The sequence below is a fragment of the Micropterus salmoides genome, unplaced genomic scaffold, assembly GCF_014851395.1.
Source record: "Micropterus salmoides isolate LMB-PRFRI ecotype aquatic unplaced genomic scaffold, ASM1485139v1 Ms_hic_scaffold_16, whole genome shotgun sequence".
Lineage (NCBI taxonomy): Eukaryota > Metazoa > Chordata > Actinopteri > Centrarchiformes > Centrarchidae > Micropterus > Micropterus salmoides.
This window is the reverse complement of record NW_024040707.1, coordinates 2,650,100-2,676,113: the sequence shown is the minus strand read 5'-3', so window position 1 is coordinate 2,676,113 and position 26,014 is coordinate 2,650,100. Positions and strand designations below refer to the sequence as shown.

Here is a 26,014-nt window from a genome sequence, read left to right as displayed (position 1 = left end):
TCTGCGTGCCAAACAACGCTAACAACAACACTGGAACCGGCTGTGCACGGAAGCTAGCTCCTGAGAAGCTCGAGTGAAGATAAATCAACGTAATCCCAAAAACTAAAGTAAAAATCTAATTTAATAAAAGCAGTTAACTCTGAGCTCCTCCCGCGAGCAAACGTAGTAGCTGTCAGAGCAGAATCCACAAGTTTAGCACGTGAAATGTCCCAGTCGGGCTTCCATATAAACTTGTTTAGCAGCTCTCCGTCGGCCAGCAGATTGTCAATCTCCCGCTCTGACTGGCCCTCTCCACACAACGCTCTGAGGCCGTGGGTGACGAATTCCTTCGCTGTTCACTTTTTCTGGTGAGCACATTTAGTTTTAAGCCTGTATCAGCCGTGTTAAAATGACAGTTAACGTGAATTACAGATGCACCCAGCTAAGAAAGCTAGCCAGCTCCACCGTCTCGTCCCAATGTGGTCACGTAGTTCACATGTTGGTGTGCGAATTGGCACCCAATCATTTCCTGTACTCGGTCTCCGCCGCTGGAGAGGGCAGAAAAGAGTACCGGAACCTTTGAGAAGTGCTGGTGCACAAGAAAAAGTCCTGGTGCACCGACAAATAAAATGTAGAAGTTGGTACAGGCCCACTTCACTTCAAGCACTGTGACTGGTTAAGAATATACACATATTGACGCACACAGACACACACAAACACAAGATTGTATACTTTTAGTATGTTGACTAGTTTGTGGTGAACAAATGTGGGTACTTTGCATAAAATTTTAAGAAGTCTGGCTAAAAAAATCAGCGAGATAGTTGCATTTATATACTGTAAACAAAATAGCTTGCATGATCAGTTAAAAACAATAGCTTTTATTGTTCAAGGGGATAAACACAGATCAGCTGTTGCAACACTGCTTAGAGGGAGTTTATAGATTAGGCTCATGATGAAAACACTGGATTAAAAATCACCTGTAAATAAATACAATAACAGAATTTGTTGATCATACTGCTGCCTCAGTCGGTTATTACGTTTGTGTTATTTTATGTCTTAAAGGGTTAAATACACCAAGGTCACACAATAACACAAACTAACAGATCGAGGCAGCAGGAAATAACAGAGAGGTTAAAATTCCTGTTTTTATCAATGGAGTCTGGTGCCTTTGACTAGAGAGATATAGCGACTGTTTCTGGTTAAACCAAAAGAACCTTGCTCTTTAAAAAAGGTCTCTCTCTGTATGGGATCCTTTTCATAATGTTGTCAGACACTTGTAATAACAATCTGAGCCTGTTAGCGGCAAAAACAAGCTCTTTAGTGGATGTACTTTGACAGGGCGCAACTGTCCACAAGGATTACGTCGCAGCCCTGTTTACCTGCTGCAGACTTCAGCATGCTTACTCTCAATACTGGACCAATGCTGGTTATTATGTGACTTTGTTGTGTTTGTTTGTTTGTTTGTGTTATTCGTTGGTGTCTTAAAATGGTTAAAAACACCAAGGTCACACAATAACATAAACTAACAGATCGAGGCAGCAGTAGACAACAGAGACCTTAAATTACTGTTTTTATCAATGGAGTCTGGTGGCTTTGACTAGAGAGCGATATATGGTGACAAACAAAAAGGATCTTTACCCTTTAAGTACTCAATTTACATGCCTCCCGGTAATAATTATCCAACAATATTGTATATATATATAAATAAATATACACACACTAATATAACATTCTGCAAAGGGGCCATTTTTATGTGTTCAGGGCAACAGCAGGACAACATACAAACAATGTGGATAATATTGGGACAAAAAGTGCCAAAAGTAAAAGTACTTGTTACGCAGAATGGTCCTTTTCTGAATCATGTATATTATATATTGTATTATAATTACTGATGTATTAACGTGTTCATTAATGTTGCAGCTGGTAAAGGTGGAGCTCAGTTTAATCACTTGAAATACCGCTGGGTGGTTGAATATATATCAATACATCATACATTATGAGCTAATTAACATTTTGTATTAATAATCAAAATCTGCAAAGTAACTAAAGTTATCAAAAAAATGTACTGCAGTAAAAATGTAGTGGAGTAGAAGTATAAAGCAGCATAAAATGGAACTCCCTCAAGTAAAAGTACCTCAAAATTGTACTTGAGGAAGGTACTTTAGTAAATCTAGTTTGTAACTTTCCACCACTGGACGTCTGTGTTTGAACATCGTTTATAATCTTACAAACACAGCAGTGGATTAATTTCTTCTATGGTCAATGCCAGAAAATATGCAGATTCAACATTAGTACATAGTTTGTGTACTTAATGAGCCAGTCTAGCATCGGCAAACCAATCACAAGTTCAGATTTCATCACACGAGCTGAACGGAAAGCGTGTAGCCAGGTGACAATCTGATATCTAAACATAATCAATTACATAGATCTGTGATCAAACTGTCACTCAGGACTTTTCTGTCGAGACAAAGAGAAACAAAAATCAGCTGTTCACAAACCGGATGACCTCCAGCACGGCTGACAGAGGTGACGGTGTGTGTGTGTGTGTTACTACATGAAGTTATAACACAGACCAGATGCTGACAGAGCCTGGAGAGAGAGAGGAATGTGAAGGAGACCCCTGACTATTGTTTGTGTTGTGTGTCGTTGCCGGACAAACAAACACACACACACACACACACACACACACACACACCCACACACACAGGGCTATTAAACTCACAGGCAGGGTGGTGTTATTCATTCTTTTGGTATCTTTGCAACAGTGACTCAGATAAAATGAGATAGAAACAACTGCATGACTTTCTGCCCAGGGTTGGGTCTCAAGAACCAGTTCCAAGTTTGAACTGTTACCAAATTTCCAAGAACCATAGATTCATTAGTAACCGTGCGTTTGGATTCTGCTCCTCGGTTCCTAACTTCCTGCATATTTCAGCTCCTGACTGAACTGCAGTGAGCATTTTTCAGTCCATCAAAGTGTCTCTGATCTGCCAGGAGCTGCTACGCCGACCTAACGTCTCCTCATGTGTTACGTCAACAAAGCCTGAAGAAGAGAGTCCTTCTGTTTCCGGTCCTGGACCGTGGCGGGCCGCAGCAAACGCTTCAAAGTTTGGCTCAGCTTCACTAAAAAAACTGCACCAGCTGCAGTCAGGAGGTTTGGTGCGAGGGAGGAAGCAGCTCCTACATGACGAAGCGTTTCCTTCAACACGGCGTTTATCTGAAGGAACGCTTCACCGTGTTCAACGTGTCGCGCTCTCCCAGATCCAGCTAACGCTAACAGCAGCAACGTCTCAGGTACAAAACACAGGTGAGCTGACGTTCACCTTCTATACTGAAGGGAAACCGACGATGGCTCCAGATGAGACCCAGAGACGCCGCTCTAGGACAGAGACTCCTTTCACTTTAGCCATGAAGGGGAAGAGGAGCGAGGAGGAAGAGGAGGAAGGAGATCTGTGCTGAAGGAACCAGAACTGAGATTTAATAAGTGGAATCAGAATCGATAAGATTAAAATGATACCCAAGCCTTCCTGTCTGCGGGCCCATTTGGTTCAGTATTCCCTAAAACAGCTGCTCACTGTAGTTTAGAATCAAACAAAGGAGGAAACACAGCATTTGTTAGGGACTACTTTCAGCGGCGGATGAATCTAAATGTGGTGCTGTAGCTAGTGACGGTGTGTGTTCACGGTGATGAAGGAACATGTCAGACAGTGCAGCAGTGAGGCTCACTGATGGGTTTTAATAGATTCTGGCTGTGATACAGGACGTTCAGCATTCACTGCTGCTTTGACTCTGCACATGAGATTTGGTGACAAGAACTTGTAAATCACTGCAACAATCAATCAGCTGCTTTGTACTGTTTCCTACTGCGTCATGTTATTTCCTGCTGCAACACCCAACTTTTACCTACTTTCACAACCCTGCTGATGCAGAAATGCTTCAGATACTTAAAAAAAAAAGAAAAGAGTTATTGAATAACTTAAGTTTGTTGTTGTGATACTGATGACCAGACATTTTCCTGAGATCTGGCAACTTGTCAGACATGAACAAACATCAACACTCCAGTTTTAACCGAGTTTGCAGTTGCATCCTCGGGAGTTTGAACTCAGTAACTCTGTTTGTTATAGGCCTGTTCCCAGCAGCCACTCTGCTCAAAACAGCAGGAAAAGCAGGCGAAACACATTTTGTTAACGACGGCTCGGTTCCATCGTGTGTCCTGGTGAGCCGGCCTGCACAACACCAGGAACCGGCTCACCTAAATGGAATAAATTTGTTTTTTAAAGTAGTCAGCTTCACCTGAATGTATGTGATTAGACTTTAACACACCTGTACACGTTCTCATCAGTGGACTGTACAGCAACCAAATCTAATAAAATACACTTCCTCTCTTCATTGTTCATTGAATTTGTTTTTATAGTAAAATTATCTTGAATTGAAATTTGTACAGGTAAGAAGCCAAAAAATTATAATAACCCACAGATGCAGCGCTGTTAGAAACAGGAGCGTAATTTTACCTTCAGACAAACTAATGTGGCAGCAACAAATATAAGATTTGTTTTGAGTTTTAAACTCTCAGAAGACATCAGAGCTCCCCAACTCCCCAACAGCGAGGATCAGTCTCTCTTCCAATGATTTGTGCTCCGCGTCGCATATGAAAAGTTCAATACAATTCAACTTCAGCGGCTGGCGGGCGTGTGCGTGAGGCGACCACTTCCCCTCACTCTAACAGGGACACAGACTGTTTCTGCTGCTCCCTGAGAAAAGAAAAATGTGTCTGCTGATACCTGAAAACAGATTTATAAATGTTGACCTGCTGCTCAGAAGGAGCCTGTTCTGATGTTCTGATCGTGGCTCTGGACTCTAACTTGTTTTATGAAGCTAGATAAAAGGTAACGCCCTGGCAGCGTTAAACAGCTTTGGTTTTATATTTGATCACATTAATGTTTAAGTTGAGATCTACAAGAAATATTTTATTGCTGCTGTGTAAAGGGAATACTGCTGGGAAAAAGCACCTTAGTGTTTGCAAACCACATGTAAATGCACTTTTGTGTATATAGCAGTACATTTAAATTTAAAGTGCACAATAAACTACTTTAGAATTCATTTTTCAATTTTGTGCATAACTATGTGATTAATCACAGAAAATCATGCAATTAATCACGATTAACTTTTTTAACAGTTGCCCAGCACTAAAAACATATGTGTCTGTTCTCCGAAACAAAACGTACTCGTGTTGGCAAGTATCAGCCCAGCTGTACTGGACCTTCGGCACGTTACGTAAGTCACGTAGTTTGGTTAAGCTTAGGCGACAAACTGCAGTACATATGTAATGTGATGTAAGTCATCTACAACAGTGGTTCTCAAACCTTTTCACGTTGAGGCCCCCCAAACTGACACAAACTAGACCACGGAGACCCATCAGACAGGGTTTTGGCTTTTAGATATTTTATTGCAGGAAGTTAGGGCTGGACGATATGGGCAAAAATGTTATCATGATAAAAAGTTTCATATCTTTCGATATCGATAATTATCACGATAAGTATCAAATCGTTAATTCTTTTGAGTTTAAGGGCTGATTTTTGCTCCTGAGTGAAAGTTGAAGAAACCTGATTGTTATTGTGGTTTCAAACTCTTCTTTATAGTCATCACTTGAGGCCAAACAGTGGATCCCTTCACAAATCTGAGGTGGAACATTCAAACCAATTATGATAAAATCTCTGTAAACAAATATGCACAAGTAAAATTAAGTAAAAGCTTTTTTCAGTTCTTTTTCCTCAACAAAATAAAAATCTTAAAAAATTAAGTACTAATTTGTGTATGATTCACATGAATAAAATCAAACACACATTGAATATTTATTGAACATTTGTAATATTGTTATTGAAAAAAATTATATTGCAATAATTATTGTTATTGTTTTATTGTCCAGCCCTACAGGAAATGTGTGAAGCCCATGACCAAAATACTCAGATACTCTGTCACTGTATTACTCATGGATGGAAATTTAATGAAAAGAAATGATTCAGCTTTTTACTGGGAACCCCCTCAAGGACCCCTGGGGTCCCCAGACCCCACTTTCATGATAAAGTTGTTCCTGTGATGTAGAGACAGAGCTCAGCTAAAACTTTATGGATACAGATTAATAACTCACCGCTCTGAAACTCTCGCTCCAGTCCATGTTGCCAAGCTGGTCGGCAACACGTACAGCTGAACAGATCTAAATACTTTCCCCACCACCTTAGTTTCTGAAGAGGAAATTGCCGTGAGGTTAAACCCACATGCATGATGGGAAGGAAACACATACCTCAGACAGGCAGGCTGACGAAGGGGCCAGGCTGTGGTCGGGGTCAGAGGTCAGGTCATGGATAAGTGTGTGACGAGGACATCGTACTGAGCTCATAGAACATGCTTTGTTACAGTAATAGCACCTCGTTGTTTCTGTACGTGAAGGAAACGGCACAGAAAGAACAGAAACTGAATGAGCTCATGACAGTAACGGTTTCCTGACTCAGCCATGTTTATGGTGATCCGAGAGTCAGGGTCAAACGCAATGCGTTTCAAAATGTTTCTTTACTTTCCTTTTCCTGTCTTTTGCTCATTTCCTTTATATGATATTAAATGTCACATAATTTTCTACAATGCTTTGCTAACTAGAGGCTGTCAAAACAACTTTACTTGCAGTGAAGCCAAACATCCATAAAAAATAATCCCTTAACTGAATCATCTGAAGTCAGCGCCAAAGATCTGTGTTTGATTTTAAAATACAGAGACATTAAACATGTTAGATGTAATAATTATACAACTCTACAGTATTTGTGCCTTCCCTGAGATAACTTTAGAGTTCTTTACAGCCCATAAATTAATAATAAATCACAAACAGCTACACAATAATATGATCACACAAATTAAAGCGGGTTTGACAACCAGTTTCATCTCATGAACAATAGTAATATAGTATATAATATAATATAACAACTTCATAAGGATTTTTCTGTAACGTGGGCTGGGTATAAAACATCTCTGCAACACATTTTACATGAAAGGATCTGTGTGTTTTCTTTCTGCACCAGAACACCAGGGTTTCCCCTCTTCTTTTCACAACATGGGATGATTCATTGATTACGCTCCTCCTCATCCTCGTGTAAATCAGTGTCTGGAGTCTGGATTTGCTGCATTCAATTATAAATTGGAACTCGGGATTTTGTACTCCCTTACTGGCAAAATAAACTACAGCTCACTAGCTTTTTTGGAACAAAAGATCTGGTACAAATCTTTACACCGATCGGCCATAACATTAAGACCACCGGCTGGTCATTATAAAGGTCTCCTTTTTGCTGCCAAAGCAGCCCTGACCCGTCGAGGCATGAACTCCTGACACCTTTCCATCAGAACCATCAAGTTTTCCAGCAGTTTCACCGACAGTAGCTCGTCTGTTGGATCTGTTCTTCCTTGGACCACTTCTGATAGGTAGCCTACTGACCCCTGCAGACCGCTTTGGAGATGCTCTGACCCAGTTTTCTAGCCATCACAGTTGGGACCTTGTCAAAGTCACTCAAATCCTTAGTTTGACCATTTTTCCTGCTTTTAACACATCAACTACAATAAGAACATAATGGTGACATGGTAATGAGATAATCAGTGTTATTCACTTCACCTGTCAGTGATCAAAATGTTTTGGCTGATCGCTGTATGTTGCATTGAGACATCACTTTCTTGACAGTTCACAATTGATTGAATTGACAGTGATCAAGCAGTCCAATGACGACCGCCATCAGGTTTGTTTCAAATGCATGGCTGTAGACTCTTCTACCGGTCTGCAACTCGCTGTGTCTGTTCTCACAGTTAGAAATTTCTGCTTTACTTTCACACCACAAATGAAAACTGACAACTTTTCCAGTATTTCGTAGCAAAACCTGTTCTCTTCTTTCATTGGTTCTGTGCAGAAATGGGACCCGAGTCTGAAGTTGATCGCAGAGGGCTACTCTACTAAATGTATCTGGAACCACAACCCGGAACTGGAAGACACTGGAGAGAATCTGTTCGCCGGCACCGGGGCTCTGGACCTCCGAGTGGCTCTGGAGAAATGGTATATGGGTGAGTTTGTTCATCAGAGTGCAGGGTCCTGTTTGTGGAACCAAACTCTACAGCAGCTGGTCCTCCATCTTGAAAAAACGACAAAGTTCGCTACTATCTGGTGAGCATAGTGGAACATCTAGCAGCTAAAGGGAATATGAAAGATCAAATATTTTTCTTGGCGACAACCAAAAACTTAGCTGAAAGGAGAGTGAATATTGGACAGACATTCTTCAGGTGACATAAACACGACTCTTAATGGGATGATCGTGATCGTCATCTCAGTGTCTGCTGAAAGCGAAATCTAGGACAGTGTCAGCGGCAAAAACGAGCATTTTGCCACTTAACTGCAAGGATCACATTGTCGCCCTGTTTCACTGCTGCCGACCAATTAAAAAGATGTTGTCGCAGTTAGTCTCACAGACACAAACACTCGGAAAATCCAGGTAAAAAATACCCAGGTTACTCGTTAATTACACATTTTAAATGCTGCTTACAGTCTTAGACTGTATTAATGAAGTGGACGTAGTCACCGTGACGTCACCCGTTGGTTTGTGGACCGCCGTTTTGAAGCCTCGAGTTTGGCCGATAGGGGGCGTCAGGAGCTAGCTAGCTTAGTTAGGTGCATCTGTAATTAAAACTAAATGTTCTCACCAGAGAAAGTGACTCCTAATACGCTTTTTCAACGCCGCTGGTTAAATTTACACAGCGCCGTGGGTCACTCTAGCCTGATTGACAGGTCGCCATGGTAACGATTTGTCAATCACAGATAATCCCGCTCTGTGTTTCGCCGGTCTTTTCCTCTAAATGGGACCATAATTTACTAAATGAACATCATGCTGTGACTGAGACCATAAACTCATCAGGAAAGTGTTTACTGAGGGAATAAATCAGCTGAGAAGTAGAAACATTTTAAAATTATTTCTAATGGAGCCGGACTTCTTTTTGCAACCAGAGGAGTCGCCCCCTGCTGGCCGTTAGAGAGAATACAGGTTTAAGGGACTTACGCATTGGATTCACGTCTCAGACTGGAAGCTTCCTGCTTGCTTACACAGTACAAATTAATATACACAGTATCTCACACAAGTGAGTCCACCCCTCACATTTTGTAAATATTTGATTCTATCTTTTCATGTGACAACACTGAAGAAATGACACATTGTAAAGTAGTGAGTGTGCAGCTTGTATAACAGTGTAAATTTGCTGTCCCCTCAAAATAACACATCACACAGCCGTTAATATCTAAACTGCTGGCAACAAAAGTGAGTACAGCCCTAAGTGAAAATGTCCTAATTGGGCCCAAAGTGTCCGAACATGTTGTGTGTCGCCACCATTATTTTCCTGCCCTCACCCTCTTGGATGCTGCTGATGACAGTTCTGCAGTAAAGATATGAATGTAGGACTTGTAATGGAGTATTTTTCACTGTGTACAGCTTTTACTTGAATAAAATATCCACTGGTTAAGGCTAATGAAACGTGTTGTAATGTGATTGATTCCTGCAGAACGCCAGGACTATGACTTCCAAAACAACAGCTGTGACGAAGACAAAATGTGTGGACACTATACACAGGTCAGACACACACACACACACACACACACACACACACACACACACACAAACACACACACGTGTATCTCAGTGCTGGATGCGTAACTCTGTGTGTGTTACAGATGGTGTGGGCAGGTACACACAGAGTCGGCTGTGCCTTCCATCTCTGTAACAGCATGGAGGGACTGGACTGGGAGAGAGTCTCCTTCCTTGTCTGCAACTACTACCCAGCGTCAGTACCACTGCAGTACAACTGTACCATTAGCACTACCATTACTACCAGGACTACTGCTGCTATTTCTACTAACACCACTACCACAACTTTTACCGCTGCTACTATAATTGGTACTCCTTCTAATATTAATACTAATTGAACTATTGCTACTACTACTGTACTACCAACCTTTACCCGTACAACTTCTAGTGCTATCACTACTATTACTATCACCACTATTAGTAGTACTTTACCATTAGTGTTTCTACTGTTACGACTTCTACCACTTATTCTACTAGCTGAACTATTTTACAATTACAACTATACCTGTTAATACTTCTAATACACTGCTGCTGCTTCTGCTGCCCTCATTACTGTACCAGTGTGGCCACTAGAACAAGAGCTCCACCTTGTGGACAGTAGTACTTTTATTCACACAGTGTTCCTGTTTATGAGTATTTAATAATAATACATTGAATTATATTTATTTAAATTTGTGTTCAGTATGTTGAATAAGATTTCTGTGTGAGACTTTAAATTAGACCTCCTTGACTTTATACTATAATATATTTTAATTATATACTTTGTGTGTCTCCTTTTATTTCCTCAGAGGGAACTACGAAGACGAGAGGCCGTACGTTGAAGGTGACTCGTGCTCCAGATGTCCGGAGAACTTCCAGAAATGTGAAAACAACCTCTGTGGTACGACACGCTCTCTTAACTCCTGTAGTTTTCATTCTCTCCTTCATGGTGTTTCAGCTGCACCAACGCAGACAGATTCAACACGGTACTGCTGCACCTTAATTTAGACTTTTAAAGGTTAAGTTCTGGTCCTAAAATTTTATATTTAATTCAACACCAAAATGTCAAGACATGGCAACATTAACAACGACAGGCAGGAACCAAAATGAGCCTGCTCTGAGTCAAAGGGCAACCTGGATGTTACACATACACCAATCAGCCATAACATTATGACCACTGACAGGGGAAGTGAATGACACCTATTCTCTCTTTACCATTATGACTAGCAGCAGGTGGTCATAATTTTATGGCTGATCAGTGTCTAAATGAATTAATTTCTTAAGTTGACTGCTACAGATGATCATGAAATATTTACAGTGTCTAATAATAAACTTAACTCTGTAAGTCCAACTAATATCTTATCATAGTATACTGTACACTTTTATAAGCACATAAATTACCATATGATAAACTAAAGTAACCCAAAAATATAACAGTTACTAAGGTTACAGTACCACTACTATTTATACTACTACAACTATACCATTGCTACTTCTACTGCTATATTACTACTACTATGACCAACATCGTTCCCTAACCTTAACCCTGTGGTTATTACCGTTACCATGAACATGGGAGACAAAAAAACAAGTAGACACACAGATTTATGATTCATCAACAACCACGGGCGTCACTTTGTGTTGAAAAGTGGTGGGGACATTTACGGGCTCAGATTAAGGGTGTGACAAACACGAGCCGTGATAATGAACAGAGTCACAAGAACAAGACAAGATACTCCAATGTTATTTAGAAGAAATATTTATTGATGAAATATTCAATGGGGGGGGTCTCCCAGAAGATTTTGAGCATTAAACACTTAATTTCCTGGATTTGAAAGACATTTTCTGCACTGATTTAGGGTGGAAATGTCTTTATTTACATGAGGGGAAACAAAATTCAGGTGGCCGGTGACAATTCAGAATATAATGCAGTAATCAGTTACTTTTTTTGGACAAGACAGATTTCTTTCTTCTAATTACATTGAAGAGCATATTTTCCAAGTGGGCTGGAGCCAATCCCAGCTGACATCGGGGTTCACCCCGGACAGGTCGCCAGTCCATCGCAGGGCCACACATAACATTTCTTGTTGCAAGCTAATTTTCAGAAAATGTTTAGCAAGTGCTTTCAAAAAGTGGTCCCCAGCGTCCCCAGCGTAAATGACACCTATGTCAACAACTATTTTGATAATCGGTAAATATTTTAAGTAATTTATTAAGCTAAAGATGCCAAACATCTTGTTTGTGCTCCAAACATGAGGATTTGCTGCTTTTCTTTGTTGCATATGTGTAAACTGTAAACTTTTTTGGACTGCTGGTCAGACAAAAAAAAAGAGATCTGAAGACGAAGATCACTATTTCTTGAGATTTTATAAATTAAAAGTTAAATTAATCCCTTGGAAATGATCTTTAGCTGAAAGCGCGTATGTCATCCTGAGACAATTAGACGTTAATAAAAGAATTTTTGTCTCCTGTTGTGCGTTTTGTAGTTGCTGAGGACGACGAAGCAGAAGACGAAGACCCGACTAGTGACCCGAACGTCCATTCTTCCATCGCCACCACCTTCACAAGGGGCCCCCTGCATCCAGAGGTACCCTCAACAACACTGGGAGAGGAGGAGAAGGGAGAAGAAAAGATGGAGGAGGAAAAGGAGGCGGTCATTCCTCCTCCTGCAACTACTGACCCTTATGTCCAGCCTGCCACCACCTCCACAAGGGACTCTGAGGACTCCCCACCACCAGCCACCACTGCCCCGGCCACCCCGCCTCCAGAAGTGCCCTCAACTGCACTGGGAGAGGAGAAGGAGGATGAGGAGGTGGTGGAGAAGAAGGAGGAAGAGAAGAGAAAGGAAACTACAGATAAGATGGAAGAAAAGGCCGAGAGAGAAGTGGTAGAAAAAATATACCCCAATATTTCAGTGAGTGCTGGTTCGGTATCTTTACCGTCTCTCCTGTTAGCCTGTCTGACTGGGATCCTGACTCTGAGGCTGTGAGGAGGAGCGGACTAAAGAAGAGGAGACGATACGTTCACCTCACCACTCTTGCTTTGACTGCACATTACCTTGTTGATCCGCCCTGTGGTAACAAACAGATTCCCATCCCTCCCCCTTGCAGAGTAATATGGGTCAATTAATAATTCACACTCATTTTCACAACATCTGCATGTAGTCTGGGTCGAGATCTGTGTGCATAACCTGCTCAACCTGCTTGGAATACAATTATGTTACTGCCAGTAAGTACAACTACTAAATGTGTTGTATTCATGTAAAGGAAAACAAATTTAAAGCATCTATTTTGAGGATTTTTGGGATCGTGAACTGAAAACCAACCTTATTTTATTTGACCTTTTTGCATCTCATGTCAGACAGCAGCCTTTAAATTATCCACGCTTATTTTCCCTCTTTCCACAAGTCAAATACTCAAAAGGGATGGATTTCAATCTCATGTCGGTGTGTCAGTTCTGCGTATAATAAAAAATGTGGCTCTCTTTGGCCCCGGTCCTCGTTACCATTTGCTCACAAATTCCCTTTCTTCCACCTGAAATCAACTTTCAGCTTTGAGGCGTCCAAAATTGGAAGCAGGGGGGTGGCGAGCTAGCTTCTGCTGCTTGGCTGGACGGAAACCGTAGAGGGAGAGATGCTGTACAGAGCCAGAAACTGTGACCTTTTCATTGCCTTAATTACAAAGTTGTGAACATTTGTCATAAATACAGGAAACTGGGAGAATTGTGACCCCCTGTGAAAATCAGCAGGTTAGCGAGTGACGTCATATTATTCTTTTGTGCTTGCAGGTCAGTTTCAGCGAGGGCCGATATCCCTCCCCGGGTACCCTGGCCCTTAAGTGTTGTCTTTTGAGTTTGTGTAAGCATCAAATGTGTCAAATTAGCAACAATAAATATGTCCGGTTAGACTTTCATAATAAAAATAGTGGTTAACTTTGTGAAACGTCGCAATTTGGTTAGTTTTAGGAAAGGTTAAAATAAAGTTACTTATGTGATTTAAACTTACGTAAGTTAAGTAACGTTACTTGCATAACTTACATAGCTTCAATAAAAACATTCAGTGTTGACTTTTTGTTTCACACGTGAAATGAACACCAGCCACACCAACTGCCTCCTTACTCAGACGTTACTGTTATGCATCCTACACTTAGCTTAAGTGTTAGAACTCTTTACCATGCGTCCATTTGGTCTTGGAAGTAAGAACGGTTTGGGGCCACATTTTTAAAAAACATTATGTGAACAGTCAATTTAAAACAAATCAGATCTGAGCAATAAATCAGAATTGAGCTTTAGAGGCCTGCAGTGCGGACGTAGCGTATGTGATGCCATGCAGCAGCATTACATGCCTATTTGTAATCCCACCAACAAAGCTCTGATTGGTCGATTGTTTCTTCAAATGGTGGAAATATATGTCACTGAGAACAACACCAAAAGTCATTCAGAGCTCTGAAACCAGGCTAGCCGTTTCCCCCCGCTTCCCGTCTTTGTGCTAAGCTAGGCTAATCATAACGCCATTTTACTTTGTAAGCACATATAGATTTTCTTCTAAATCGCCTCAGATAAGTGAATTTACCTAAAATGCCCAAAGAGTAGTTTGCCACTGAGGTGAATAAGAAACATTTAGGGCTTCAGGTGTTTATTTACCATAATGGGTTTTAAAGCTTATCATGAGGTTGCAGATGCTGTTTTGTATGATTAATAATGAAATACTGAAATAAAACACAAAGCTTTTCAACCAGAAATCTGCCCAAAACAAAGTGTTGTTTGAGCACTGTACATCAGAAACTCGGAGCTGTAGAGCCTTTGTGCTGAAAACCAAAAAGGGGTTAAGTGCAGCAAAGAGAGGCTACTCACAAAACTCTCACATCGCCTCTTCATGTTGGGCGGTTGATCATCTGTATCTGCAGATTTAAATATGAAGTCCCATCTCCAACCACTGTAAAGATAAAGCAACCTTTTCTATTGTGTTAAGTTTAGTTAGTGTTTAGTAAATGCAGGAGAAATGATTGCTGAAGTGTCTTTGTTGTGTTTCAAACTGACGACCCTGCTTCTTCTAATACATATATACATATATTTATATATATATATCTACTGTATGTCATATACTCTCTCAGACTGGAACTAGAACTGGACAGAGTCTCTCATTATGTGCCTTCTCTCTGTTACACTGTCTTTAGACAACAGGAAATCACCATAACTATCTTCACTAACTTTAGCAAAGATTGCTGTAAATGTCTGTATATAAGATTAATAAAGAAATAAAGCTTGTTTTTTCTTTTTGACAATGCAGTGTACGTGGCTCTTTCTTTCACCAGTTTGTGTCCATTTATTCTTTCACAATCTGAACAAAGATTCAAACACTTAATTTAGTCTCCTCGCTGTGTCTTCTGAAAGATTCGGAGCCCCTAATGGACACGAGAAGCTATCCTGTGGGAAACTTTCTGGTGAGCGCCACACTTTCTCGTTAATTTTTGATCATAAGTAATGTAATCATAACAAATGCGCGCGTGCAGCGCTGAATTAATTACATAATGTTGCTTTAATATGAAGCTTCCTCAGTGTGCGATACAAATAAAGCGCTTATCTTCTAGCCTTGCAGTCTTTTTAATTTTGAATTCCCCATTTTTAATCACCGTCCTCCACAGCAGGACGACAAGAAAACACCGCAGAGGGATATTTTTTACCCAAAACAATGTAATTGTAGCTTGGATCTAAGTTCATTGTCAGCCCACTGTTAATATCAAACACCGCAACAGTGAGAGGATTTACAAGGTTAAGGCTTCTGTTTGTATGCACGTGCCTGAACAACTCATATCTTTTAGGAGGTCTGAGTAGCCCGATAATCTGACTGAATTGCCATTTGTTTTTTTTACTCCAGTACTCTAGTGTTTCATTACTGACTGACATCAATATCGTCTCGAATGAAGGAGGAAAAAAATACATGTATAACTTTATTATGAGAAAACATCCACACTTTTTAATATAATGTGATTCCATATGATGACAAGTTTTAATCTTAGTTTTCTTTAAATCTTTAATTTTAGTTGTTTTTTTTGTGATAATATATAATTTATATCATTATCTCCCAAATAAACCAACCCATTCTCGCTCCCAACTCGTTAGATTTGGACGTATGGTGAAGACCAGTTTGTAACACACTTTGGATGGTACGTTTGAACGGTAAAGGCAGGTGTAAGATATTTAACAGAAAAGCCCAAGTAAGGAGGTGGTTTGGGTTGAATGGAGGCCCAGAAACTGGACTTTAGATTGGATTCAACTTTATTGTCATTGCGCATGTCACTGGAACAAAGCAATGAAATGCAGAAGCAGGGGACCGGTGTTTGTTTCCCGTGTGAAAATAAAATATTTTTATTTGAGTTACATAAATTGCATAAGTTATGCAAGTAACGTTACTTAATTTACGCGTTAACTACTTAATTTACGTGTTAACTGGCGTACTGGCGTTTATCTAAAGCGACTTACAATTGCTATTTATGTCAAAGGTCGCACGCCACTGGAGTAACTAGCACGGTTAAGTGTCTTGCTCATTGGTTAAAGTGTAACAGTGGGGGATTGAACCCGAGTCTCTCGCACCAAAAGCATGTGTCCATCACCTCCATCACCCCCCCAACAAAGTACTTTTGTTGCCTAAACCTAACCAAATTACAACATTACACAACTTCAACTGCAATGTTAACGTTGAATATTTTTTGTTGATAACTTGACCGCGGAGCCCTAAAGGTAAAAAAAACGACTCTAGTACCGAGGGCGACGAAAAACGACGCCAAGGGTTCTTGACCAAGAGTCTCTGTGTGACAAGACGGGAGTGAGAATGTGTTAAAAAAACAACACTGGATTTCATTCTGTTAAAATATATTATAATAATTATTATCTGGAGAGAACAACATTTTGTTTTCTCAAGGTAATTAACCCATTCTTCCAAGGAATCGACTTTGTTTTCCCAAGATACCACTGATCAAAGTCCGTGACCATGTCAGCTGAGTCTCTCCTCTGTGAAGCTGCTCCTATGACCTTCTAATTAAACGTAAAACTGGTCTTCTCGTCTCCAAATGCCGATTCATTTCTTGAGATAACCAGATGATTGTCTTGATATCTGGAGAAAACACCCTTTTGTTTCAAGATAAGTGGTGATCTCGAACTTCACAAACATCATAACTGCTGTCAGATTAACGAAAGTTTAAATGGGTGAAAATAGAAAAAGGAGAAAATGCAACAGCGGAGGAGAGAAGGACGTGGGAGAGACTAGTTGAAATATTCATTGCTAACTGCTCTCAGGCTATTTCTGGTGCTACATTTATTGCAAAACTGCATACTGAGAGGCTGCCTGTGTGTGCAGCTCTTCCCTGCAGCATTTCTGTGCTTCTATTAAAATGATCTTGTCTGATTGTATTTCTCTCTTGCGCGTCACTCTTTTGTCTCTTTCTTGTCCTCTCTACTCTGTTTCTGTATTCCACTCGCACACTGGTTGGATGTGAGTGTGTGTTTACATACATACTTGTGCATTCTGGGAGGTTTCTGACGTCCACAGCCACTCTGGCGGCTGTAAAGTTCATTAAACACAAAACAGTTTGAGGGACAAAATAAATTGAGCTACCTTTGGCCGATTTTTTTGCTCATTGTGATTCGGATCAGATGGTTTTACAACAGTGTGAGCAGCTCAAGTCACGTGAACCACTTTCACGGTGGTCCAAGTCAGATACAGGTCGCATCTTTTGAACTCTGACGTCACTCTAGTCACATTTCTGCACTAGCTGGAGCCGCGGCTAACAAAAACGCTGCACTAAAAACCATAACAAACATGTTGCTCTCGTTCTCCTCATCCTCGTTATCATCTGCTCATGAATTCCCTTTCTTCCACCTGAAATCCCCCCGGTCATGAGCTATGAGTCACGTGCTACTTGTCTAGAGAGAGAGAGAGAGAGAGAGAGAGAAAGAGAGAGAGAGAGAGTTGCGGGGCTGATTCGAGCTGTACAGAAACTGGAATGAAAAGGACACAAAGTTGTGAGCATTTGTTATAAATCCCTGTCAAAACTGTGACCCCGGGCTGAACTCTGTGGCCTCCTCGTTTTCTACTGTATTTCTTTTTTGCGCCTGCGGGTCACTTTCAGGCCGTTCAGACAGTTCACACTGCAGTCTGATATGGGCCACATTTAAAAAATAATGTGAACACTCGCTCAAAAAACATCAGATCTGGGCAATAAATCAGAATTGAGAATTAAGGCGTGCAACGTGAACGCAGCTTTAGAGTTCCTTAGAACCACTAGTGGCCAGAAAACTGGGAAGTTTGTCCTGAAGGTGATGTGGTTTGTTGTAAATCTGACCTCTGCTGTGGTTGACCTCCTGGGCCTGCTGGTTCTGCAGCGCTGCTCTCCTTTATGGCGGCACGGTGGTCCAGTGGTTAGCACTGTGGCCTCACAGCAAGGAGGTCCTGGGTTCAAACTGGTCGTCCCAGCGTGTGTTTCCTCCAGGCGCTCCTGCTTCCCCCACCACCCCGCTGATTTGATTGGAGAGCAGTGAAGCCAGTTTTGGACCAATAAAATACTACCACAGGGCTACTTCCTGTTGGCATCAGCGTCTACTGGGTCTACATGGTCGCGCAGCATAACCGTGGTTTAATGACGTAGAACAGCAGAAACACCGTAATTCTCGTAGCTGCATAGCTGCGCCAACAAAAAGTCTCATGGCTCTGGTCTGCAACAGAGTGTTTACACCACAGACTGTTTAAAAGAAGCCACCATAACGTCACTCGTTGGTTTGTGGTCTACTGTTTGAAGCCTCGAGTTTGGCATTTTGGCCGTTGCCATCTTGTTTTTTTTTACAAGGTTACAAGGTTGTTTGTCAGTAACGAAACGAGAGTTTGTAGCCCATTCCTGAACCAGACGTGACCGGATGTGACCATAGTTAGACGAAAGGGTGGCGCTAGCTAGCTTGGTTAGTAAGGTGCATCTGTAAATCATGTTAGCTGTGATATTAACTGGGATGCTAATTTTGGCTAGCGTGCTTAAAATGAAATGTACTTTCTTTGGGGTTGAAAGATATATAGCATGTTGTGTCCTTCAGCGACCCTGTCTGGGTCCTCCAGCCAGAGATTGAGACTCCCTCTGCAGTGGACACACTGCACGGGCCTCTGGTGACCACAACACCAGCAACCTTCCCCCAGGCAGGATGTGTGTGTTGGCAGTGAAAGTGAAAGAGGAAAGAGAGACAAGAGAGTAAGAGGGAGAGACAGAGAGATGAGGAGGAGAAAACGAGGGACAGAAGAGAGGTTCTGGGTCAGAGAAGAAAAAAACTACAAAGATGGAGTCTGAAATCTTATTCTCACTCCCGACTCATCGCATATTGACGCTTGGTCAAGGCCCTTTGGCGTCGCTTTTTAACGCCCTGGGTACCCCTTTAAGGTCATTTTAGCAACGCTTAGCAACAACAAATATGCAGCGTGCGGTCTCATTTTCAAAATAAAACGCTAGCGTTGCGAAACACAAAGCACAAAAAGTACGTGGTTAGTTTTAGGGAAAGATCCTGGTTTGGGGTAAAATAACTACGTTTGTCAGTTAACAAGTAAGTAAACTAACGTCAATTGCGTAACTTGAATAAAATATTTAATGTTGACTTTTTGTTTCACACGGGACACAAACCGTGACCGGTCTTCTGGTTCAAAGTCCGGGTTCTGGCCCTCCATCCACCACAACCACCTTACTCTTTTCTGTTAAATACCTACATGGGTCTTGTACATGTGTGATGAGTCTGGGAGTGAGAAAAAATCTTTTCTGAGAATAAGGAATTTAGCTTTTGTCAAGACCCCTTGCCGTCGTGTTTTAACGCCCCGGGTACCCTTTAGCGTAATTTTGTTACGGATAATAAATATGCAATGTCCGGTTAGATTTTCAAAATAAAACTAGTGGTTAATGTTGTGAAACGTCACAATTCGGTCAGGTTTAGGCACTAAAACTACTTAAAATTTAAAAAAAACATCGTTAACATCGAGTTAAAATAAGTACGTAAGTTAAGTAATGTTCCTTACCTAACATAACTACAAAGACTCAATGTTGACTTTTTGTTTCATACAGGAAACGAATAGCAAAGTCTGGTTTCGGACCCACGCTTCCACCCCAACCACCTCCTTACTCTGACTTTTCTGTTATTTATATAAGACGCCTACTTGTAGCGTTCTACAGTGATGCTAAGAGGCTCCCCAGTGCGTTATAAACCGACACCAACGGGTCTTAACCAAGCGTCCATATGTGACAACCGATGCAACGAGTTCTCACTCCCAAGTCTTTACACATGGACGTTTCATAACGTTAATAGCTACTTTTATTTTAAAAGTCTAACCAGACGTTGTATTTATTATGGCTAACTTGACTGTGGAGCCCGTGCAACAAACTAAATGGGTACCCAGGGTATTTGAAAGCAAAGCCAAGGGGTTTTGACTAAGCGTCCGTACGTGATCAGTGACGTTCTAAAATTTCCCAGCCCATATATTAATGTGTACATATGATGGATTCATTTTTAATTTGATCGACATGCTGCGTCTGTTCAAATCTTCATCCTCGGTCTTTTCTGGTCCATTACAGCAGCTAGCTAGCCAGTGACGAGCGAAGTGAGACATTCTAAACACAGATACAGATGTGACAGGACGAGTTTACAGATTCCTTAAGATACTTAAGATACGACAGACAGTTAGGAAATGATCCCGTAATGAGGCCTCAGCAGAGGAGAGTGAGTGAGGGAGGAAGAGAGAAAGAGTCATTGAAGCCAGACACAATTAATAGTGATGTTGCCTCTAGCTCCCCCGCTCACTTCCCCTGTCTCTCTCTCTCTCTCTTTATTCCCTCCCCGTCCCTCTTTCACCCCCTTTGTATCCAACTTTCTTCTTTCCGTCCATTCTCCTCCTCTCCTGTTGAAGGTTCTTGTATTTTTTTTCTCTGATCGTAAATTGATTTTCTTTGGTCTGTCGTCCAAACAAAACAAGCAATTCTCTCTGGGAATTTGTGGCGGCCCTTTTCACCATTTCCTGACAGTTTATACAGAAAATGATTAATTGAGACAACAGATTTTATTTATTAAAAATAAGTTTTAGATGCAGACCTATTGAGAATGTCCGGGTATTTTATTTTTTAACATCTCGCCAGAGACAACAGAGACGTAGATTTTTAAACTAAAATAAAAAAAAACAGCTTTACTGTTGCTTTATAACACTAAAACATGGCAAGTCATACTTTTATTTTTTGTAGCAGTGGTAAAGGAAATATTCAGATCCTATGCTTATGTAAAAGTAATAATACCGGACTGTAAAAGGAATCCTGTCAAAATTCCTGCATTAAAAACTATATAAATATACTTTTAACTTAACTTTACTTTTTAAAAGTAAAAGTACTCAGTACAGAGGAAAAGCCTGTGATTCTGTGTCAGACTAGTGATCATAAAGTCTCTAGCCGTGACTTGGCTGAGAGAGACGCTGGAGCCCGACCAATCGTAGCTTGACGTTGTACACAACACAGGAGATGTACGCAGGTAAGGGTCCAGGGGCCGACTTCACCAGTCCACCTGACGGCGACATCAAATATTCCTGCAGTGTAGTAAAAAGTACTTATACCACACTGGAAACTACTGTGTTAGTAAGTGAAAGTCCTGCTTTTTAAAATAAAAGTATGTGAGTCTAATCAGGAAAATGTCCTTAACGTATTAAAGCGGTAAAATGTGCCTGTTGTAGTTTCATATCTCCTCTCCTCAGATTCTTCTTCCTCCTCATTAATGTGCAGCAGGATTTCGCTGCTGTAGATGTTGAGCTGGAGCTCATTCTGAACTGTTTAGCATCAGCTGATAATTCTTTTCATTCTGGATCAATCAGCTGATTATTTCCTCCATGAATCCATCGATTGTTTGGTTTGTGAAGATTTTGCCGTCCTAGTTACCCAGAGCCCAAAGTGACAGACAGTCAGTGGGTGGAAAGTGTTTTGATTTTTCCTTTTTAAAATAAACATATTTGAAATAAACAGTAATTAAGTATATGTGTGTTTAAAATGCACAATAATGTGTAATATATAAAATATAGACTAAGTTTGGGTGTGAAATTAGCTTCCTGAATCCAGCGATCTATTCTGGGGCGCTGGAGAGAGCGCCCATACAGCACAGCCCAAAACGGACACAAGATTTGCCCATAGAAACAGAAATTAAGCCAATCGGCGTCCTCAAATCTGATGCCTGCAGGGCGCTCCAGGATCTGCCCCAACAATCACAGTCAGCCGGTGGTAGAGGGACACGTGACGTTGTTGACAATGTGGAACTCAAGACAGACGCAGGCTTTCAGCCTCGGCTAGCTGGATGCAATGATTTAAATGCCTTATTTTGCTTCCCATGCTTCCCATGCAACAACTGTTACAGGAATAAATGACACGATACATTTATCTGAGAAGAAACACGAGTATACGAGGGCACATATGGATAACGCGGTGAAGCTAGCCATGCTAGGCGGAGTTAACATCGGGCTCGCTCGACCACAAAGAGACCGCATCCTCTGACAACCCTGGCGTTTTCAGTAGATCTTGTTGCCTCGCTGGACAGCGTGTTGGAGGAGCACCTTAAGACAGCTACCGTTTAAAAAGGCACCTCAAAGACTGTGCATAACGAACCTTTGGACTGCATGCTGTCAGTTCTTACAGATTACATTCTGGTGGAAGTAGTATTTCCACCCACTGCCAGCTGGTGCTCGTGCTACGGTACATCGACAAGGAGCACAACAGCTGTTGGCTACAGAGGTCAGCTGTATGGTTTATAGGCAGCTCTGAAGTGTTAAGATGTGGTTATTTCCAGTGGTGCACAGGAACTTCAGTAGGCCTACTGTACTGAAGTACAAATTAGCGGTAGCCTATTTGTACTTTACTTGACTATTTTCTTTTCATGCCACTTTCTATGTTCACTGTTTATGTTTTTGTATATTAATATGATATAATATTGGCATTAAATAATTTCTGACTATTTCACAAAGCACTGGTATCCTGCAGTTTGTGTTAATTTGTATTAGGACGGTTAGTGAAACTGAAACTTACTATTTTTCACCAGCCGCCACTATTTACAACGCTTGTTGAGTCCAACCAATAGCTCAACAATATTATCCTCCACTTACAACAAGGTCCTTTCATCACTTCCCAGGAAACTGAACAAGCATTTCCTCTTGGCCTCAGGTGAACACGCCAATGATGGGCGTTCAGACTTGAGCACGGGGGGCTCTAACGACCATAACGACACTAACCAACCAGCGGTATTGATGATCTTGTCAATAACAGCTGAGTTTCTCTACTAGTCATTTCAGAACTGAAGACGTCTCTTGGATGAGGGACGAAACGTCTTCTAGCATCTTCAACAAAGTCCAGTTTCTCTTGAATTTAACCTTCTTTGGATTAGAATTATTATTATTAGCATTCAGAGGAAAAGCAGCAAATCTTCTAGTGAGAAGCTGAAACCATCAGCTCTTTTCATCTAACTCTTTCAACTATACTTAAACATGTTCATGTGTTTTGTGAGCAAACAATCTCTTTAAACCAACTAGAAACTAAAGCTGTCAGATAAATGATGTTAAGTAAAAATTACAATATTAGTACCTAATATCTGTATTTGAGTACAATAAATGTACTTAGTTACATTCCACCACTGCTTTTTAGTATTCAAATTATATATTCGATAACATATATATTTTGTAACTGAGGATAAATAAAGTTATTGAATTGAATAGATGTGTACATGTACTCACCTGTTTATCAGTTACCAAATGTTTTTATGAGAATATACTAATTACTTAACCGTTTAAAGTACACATGTTTTGTGTGCAGAAAAACTTAATTTTTAAAGTAGTTAGTAACCAAAACTATCATATAAATGTAGAGGAGTAAAAAGTACAATATTTCTTCCCTGAGGAAGAAAAGACAGAAGAGGGAGACAACAGACCCAACACCGAGTACAAGCACTACATACTTAACATCTGAGCTGTTCACTACAAAACACCATGCAGTGTCGAAGTGGAAATGTGGAAAATGGACTGGAAAGCAAATTAACAAAAGAAACAAATAGATAAAACAATAGAGAACAGTGGCTGGCCTGGTCCTGTAGCAGAGTAAAGCAGCAGGAGGGAGGGGGACTTCCAGTGCAGTGTCTCCGGACCCCTACAGCCCCGTCAGCTGTAGACATCAATCTTCTCCAGTTCCCTCCACGGAGGACGGGACGCTCACGTCTGGATGTCAGACGTGCACCCCACAAGGTGTGCTCCGTGGAAAGCAAAACACTCTCTCCTGAGACTAGCATGCCTTTTATCACTTCCTGATTAGCTGCAGGACCTTGTCATGTGACCATGCATGTGCACCAATCACCTACATTAGCACATTTATATCTACATACCCTGCAGGTCCTCTGACATGGAAGTCACCATGTTGCGACGCCATGTTTCTACAGTAGCCCAAATGGACAAACAGCTCTACAAAGCTGAAAGTTTTGTCGCTACGTTAAATACGTATGAAGTAGTAGTGACAGTCGACTGGTTTATTAGAAGTAAGAAAACAAGTGAAATTTGGACAAATGGAGGACCACGCAGAATATATTGGCGCAGAAGCGGACAGAGCGTGTTGGCCACCGTAGCTTCTCCTGCTCGCTTGAAAGGGAGGGGTGAGCGATGGTGGCGTTCATGTGGTGCCGGCAACATTGCAAAATTAGGAGTAAAGGTCTACATGGGTCATAAAGAAGTGTACAGAACAGTATACAGTATACACAAATAATAAAAACTTTGCCTGGGGTAGTCTATGTCAGTAGTTCTCAAAGTGGGGTCAGGGGACCCCCAGGGGTCCTTGAGGCAGAGATGCTCTCAAGTCTCTGAGTCCAAGTCAAGTCTCAAGTCTCTCATGGTTTTAATGAATGTTGCATCAGCTGCTGCGTTCAATCCAGGCTGCTTATAAAACTGCAGAGCTAGAAGGGATTCTGTAACTGTAACCTGTTTTTCACTCACAGATCACAACCATGTAACGTGCGATGCAACTAATGACGGCTTATTAACTACTGCAAGTCAACACATCCCGCTGACTCTCAAACCAGTGTAACGTTATAACTAAATAAAACTATGATGTCACATGATCAACAATAAACCTGTAACCTGTTTGCAGCCAACGGTTATAATTTACATGACGGCAGCCAGCGGGACGTAAATAATTACGTTAAATCGACCACCACAAGTTTGGCAAGCGAACAAACGTTCATTCATCTTTTCATAGCGAGCGACAGTCTGAGTTAACCTCCCGTAGGTCGGAGCTGAAGCAAGAAGCAAGCTAACGCTAGATGGCCAACGCTGAGCTAAACGTGTTCACTAACCTATTTTCTGTTCAAGCGCTTCTTTGTTTGGGTCTTGTTGTATGAAGTTTTAAAGTTTATGATGAACGGCTCAGCAGCTGCCGGTGTTCCAGGGGGTCCCCTGCAAAAAGGGGAACAGTTTGTTTTCACTATAACTCCATCCATAAGTAGCCTAACACAATTACTGTTTCAGTCATGGGTTTCATACACTTTCTGTAATAAAACCAATCAATCTTCCACCCCTCCAGGACTCTGAGGTGACCCCTCCCACCCCGGACACAAGCAGTTTCAGACAGTCCCTCGTACCCCCTCCCCTTTACCTCCACAGACATATTCTTACATATTCTTACATAATCTTTATGGTTCCTTTAAATTTTTTTAATATCTTGTCAGTAAAAGTCACCAAAGAAAATTCCTTGTTAACCTACTTGGCAATGAAACGGTGTCTGATTCTAAAAAGCAAAATTTCTATCATATGGGGGATCCTGGGAAAAAATCTTACCAAACGGGGGTCCGTGGTCTAATGTGTCTCAGTTTAGGGGTCCTTAATGTTAAAAAGTTTGAGAACCACTGGTCTATATATTATATAAAGATATTAAAAGAGGACCATATGTTGACAGTTTTCAACCTTTTTATTGAAATTAAATTGATATAATGTACAACCTAATGGAGAAAACTGCTGAATCTACAATTGCCATTACACAGTACCTCAGATTTGTACTTCAGTACAGCACATGTGCATTGTTATATTCCACCACTGCTTTTTAGTATTCTAATGATGTATTCTATAACGTACAGCCTGTGTGTACATGTACTCACAGTACACTGTGTTACTGATAAATGTCCTGTGTCTCCTTTTAGAATGAAAATCATGAATCACATGAAACGTTAAAAAAATAAAAAAGGTAAATCACACGGTAACACACACAGAATTATATCAGTCGAGGCTGTGGGCACAAACGCAGAGCGAAGCTCAGCAGGAGGAGGAAGGCATTTTGAGACAGATGGTGACGAGAGAAGAAGAGAGTGTGAAGGAAAGAGAGACGGGAGGA

The 26,014-nt window shown here is 41.1% G+C and overlaps 1 protein-coding gene across 1 annotated transcript in view; it reads left to right on the top strand.

The window, feature by feature from the left end:
- The window catches only part of LOC119905871 (peptidase inhibitor 16-like), a 29,659-nt gene extending 14,763 nt beyond the window's left edge, over window positions 1-14,896 (top strand). The window contains exons 2-6 of the mRNA XM_038723229.1: window positions 7,920-8,070; window positions 9,553-9,620; window positions 9,722-9,831; window positions 10,424-10,515; window positions 12,101-14,896. Of these exons, the coding sequence (XP_038579157.1) occupies window positions 7,920-8,070; window positions 9,553-9,620; window positions 9,722-9,831; window positions 10,424-10,515; window positions 12,101-12,603 (924 nt within the window). The 3' untranslated portion in view covers window positions 12,604-14,896. The remainder of the gene's footprint in view (window positions 1-7,919; window positions 8,071-9,552; window positions 9,621-9,721; window positions 9,832-10,423; window positions 10,516-12,100) is intronic.
- Window positions 14,897-26,014: the final 11,118 nt, after the last annotated feature.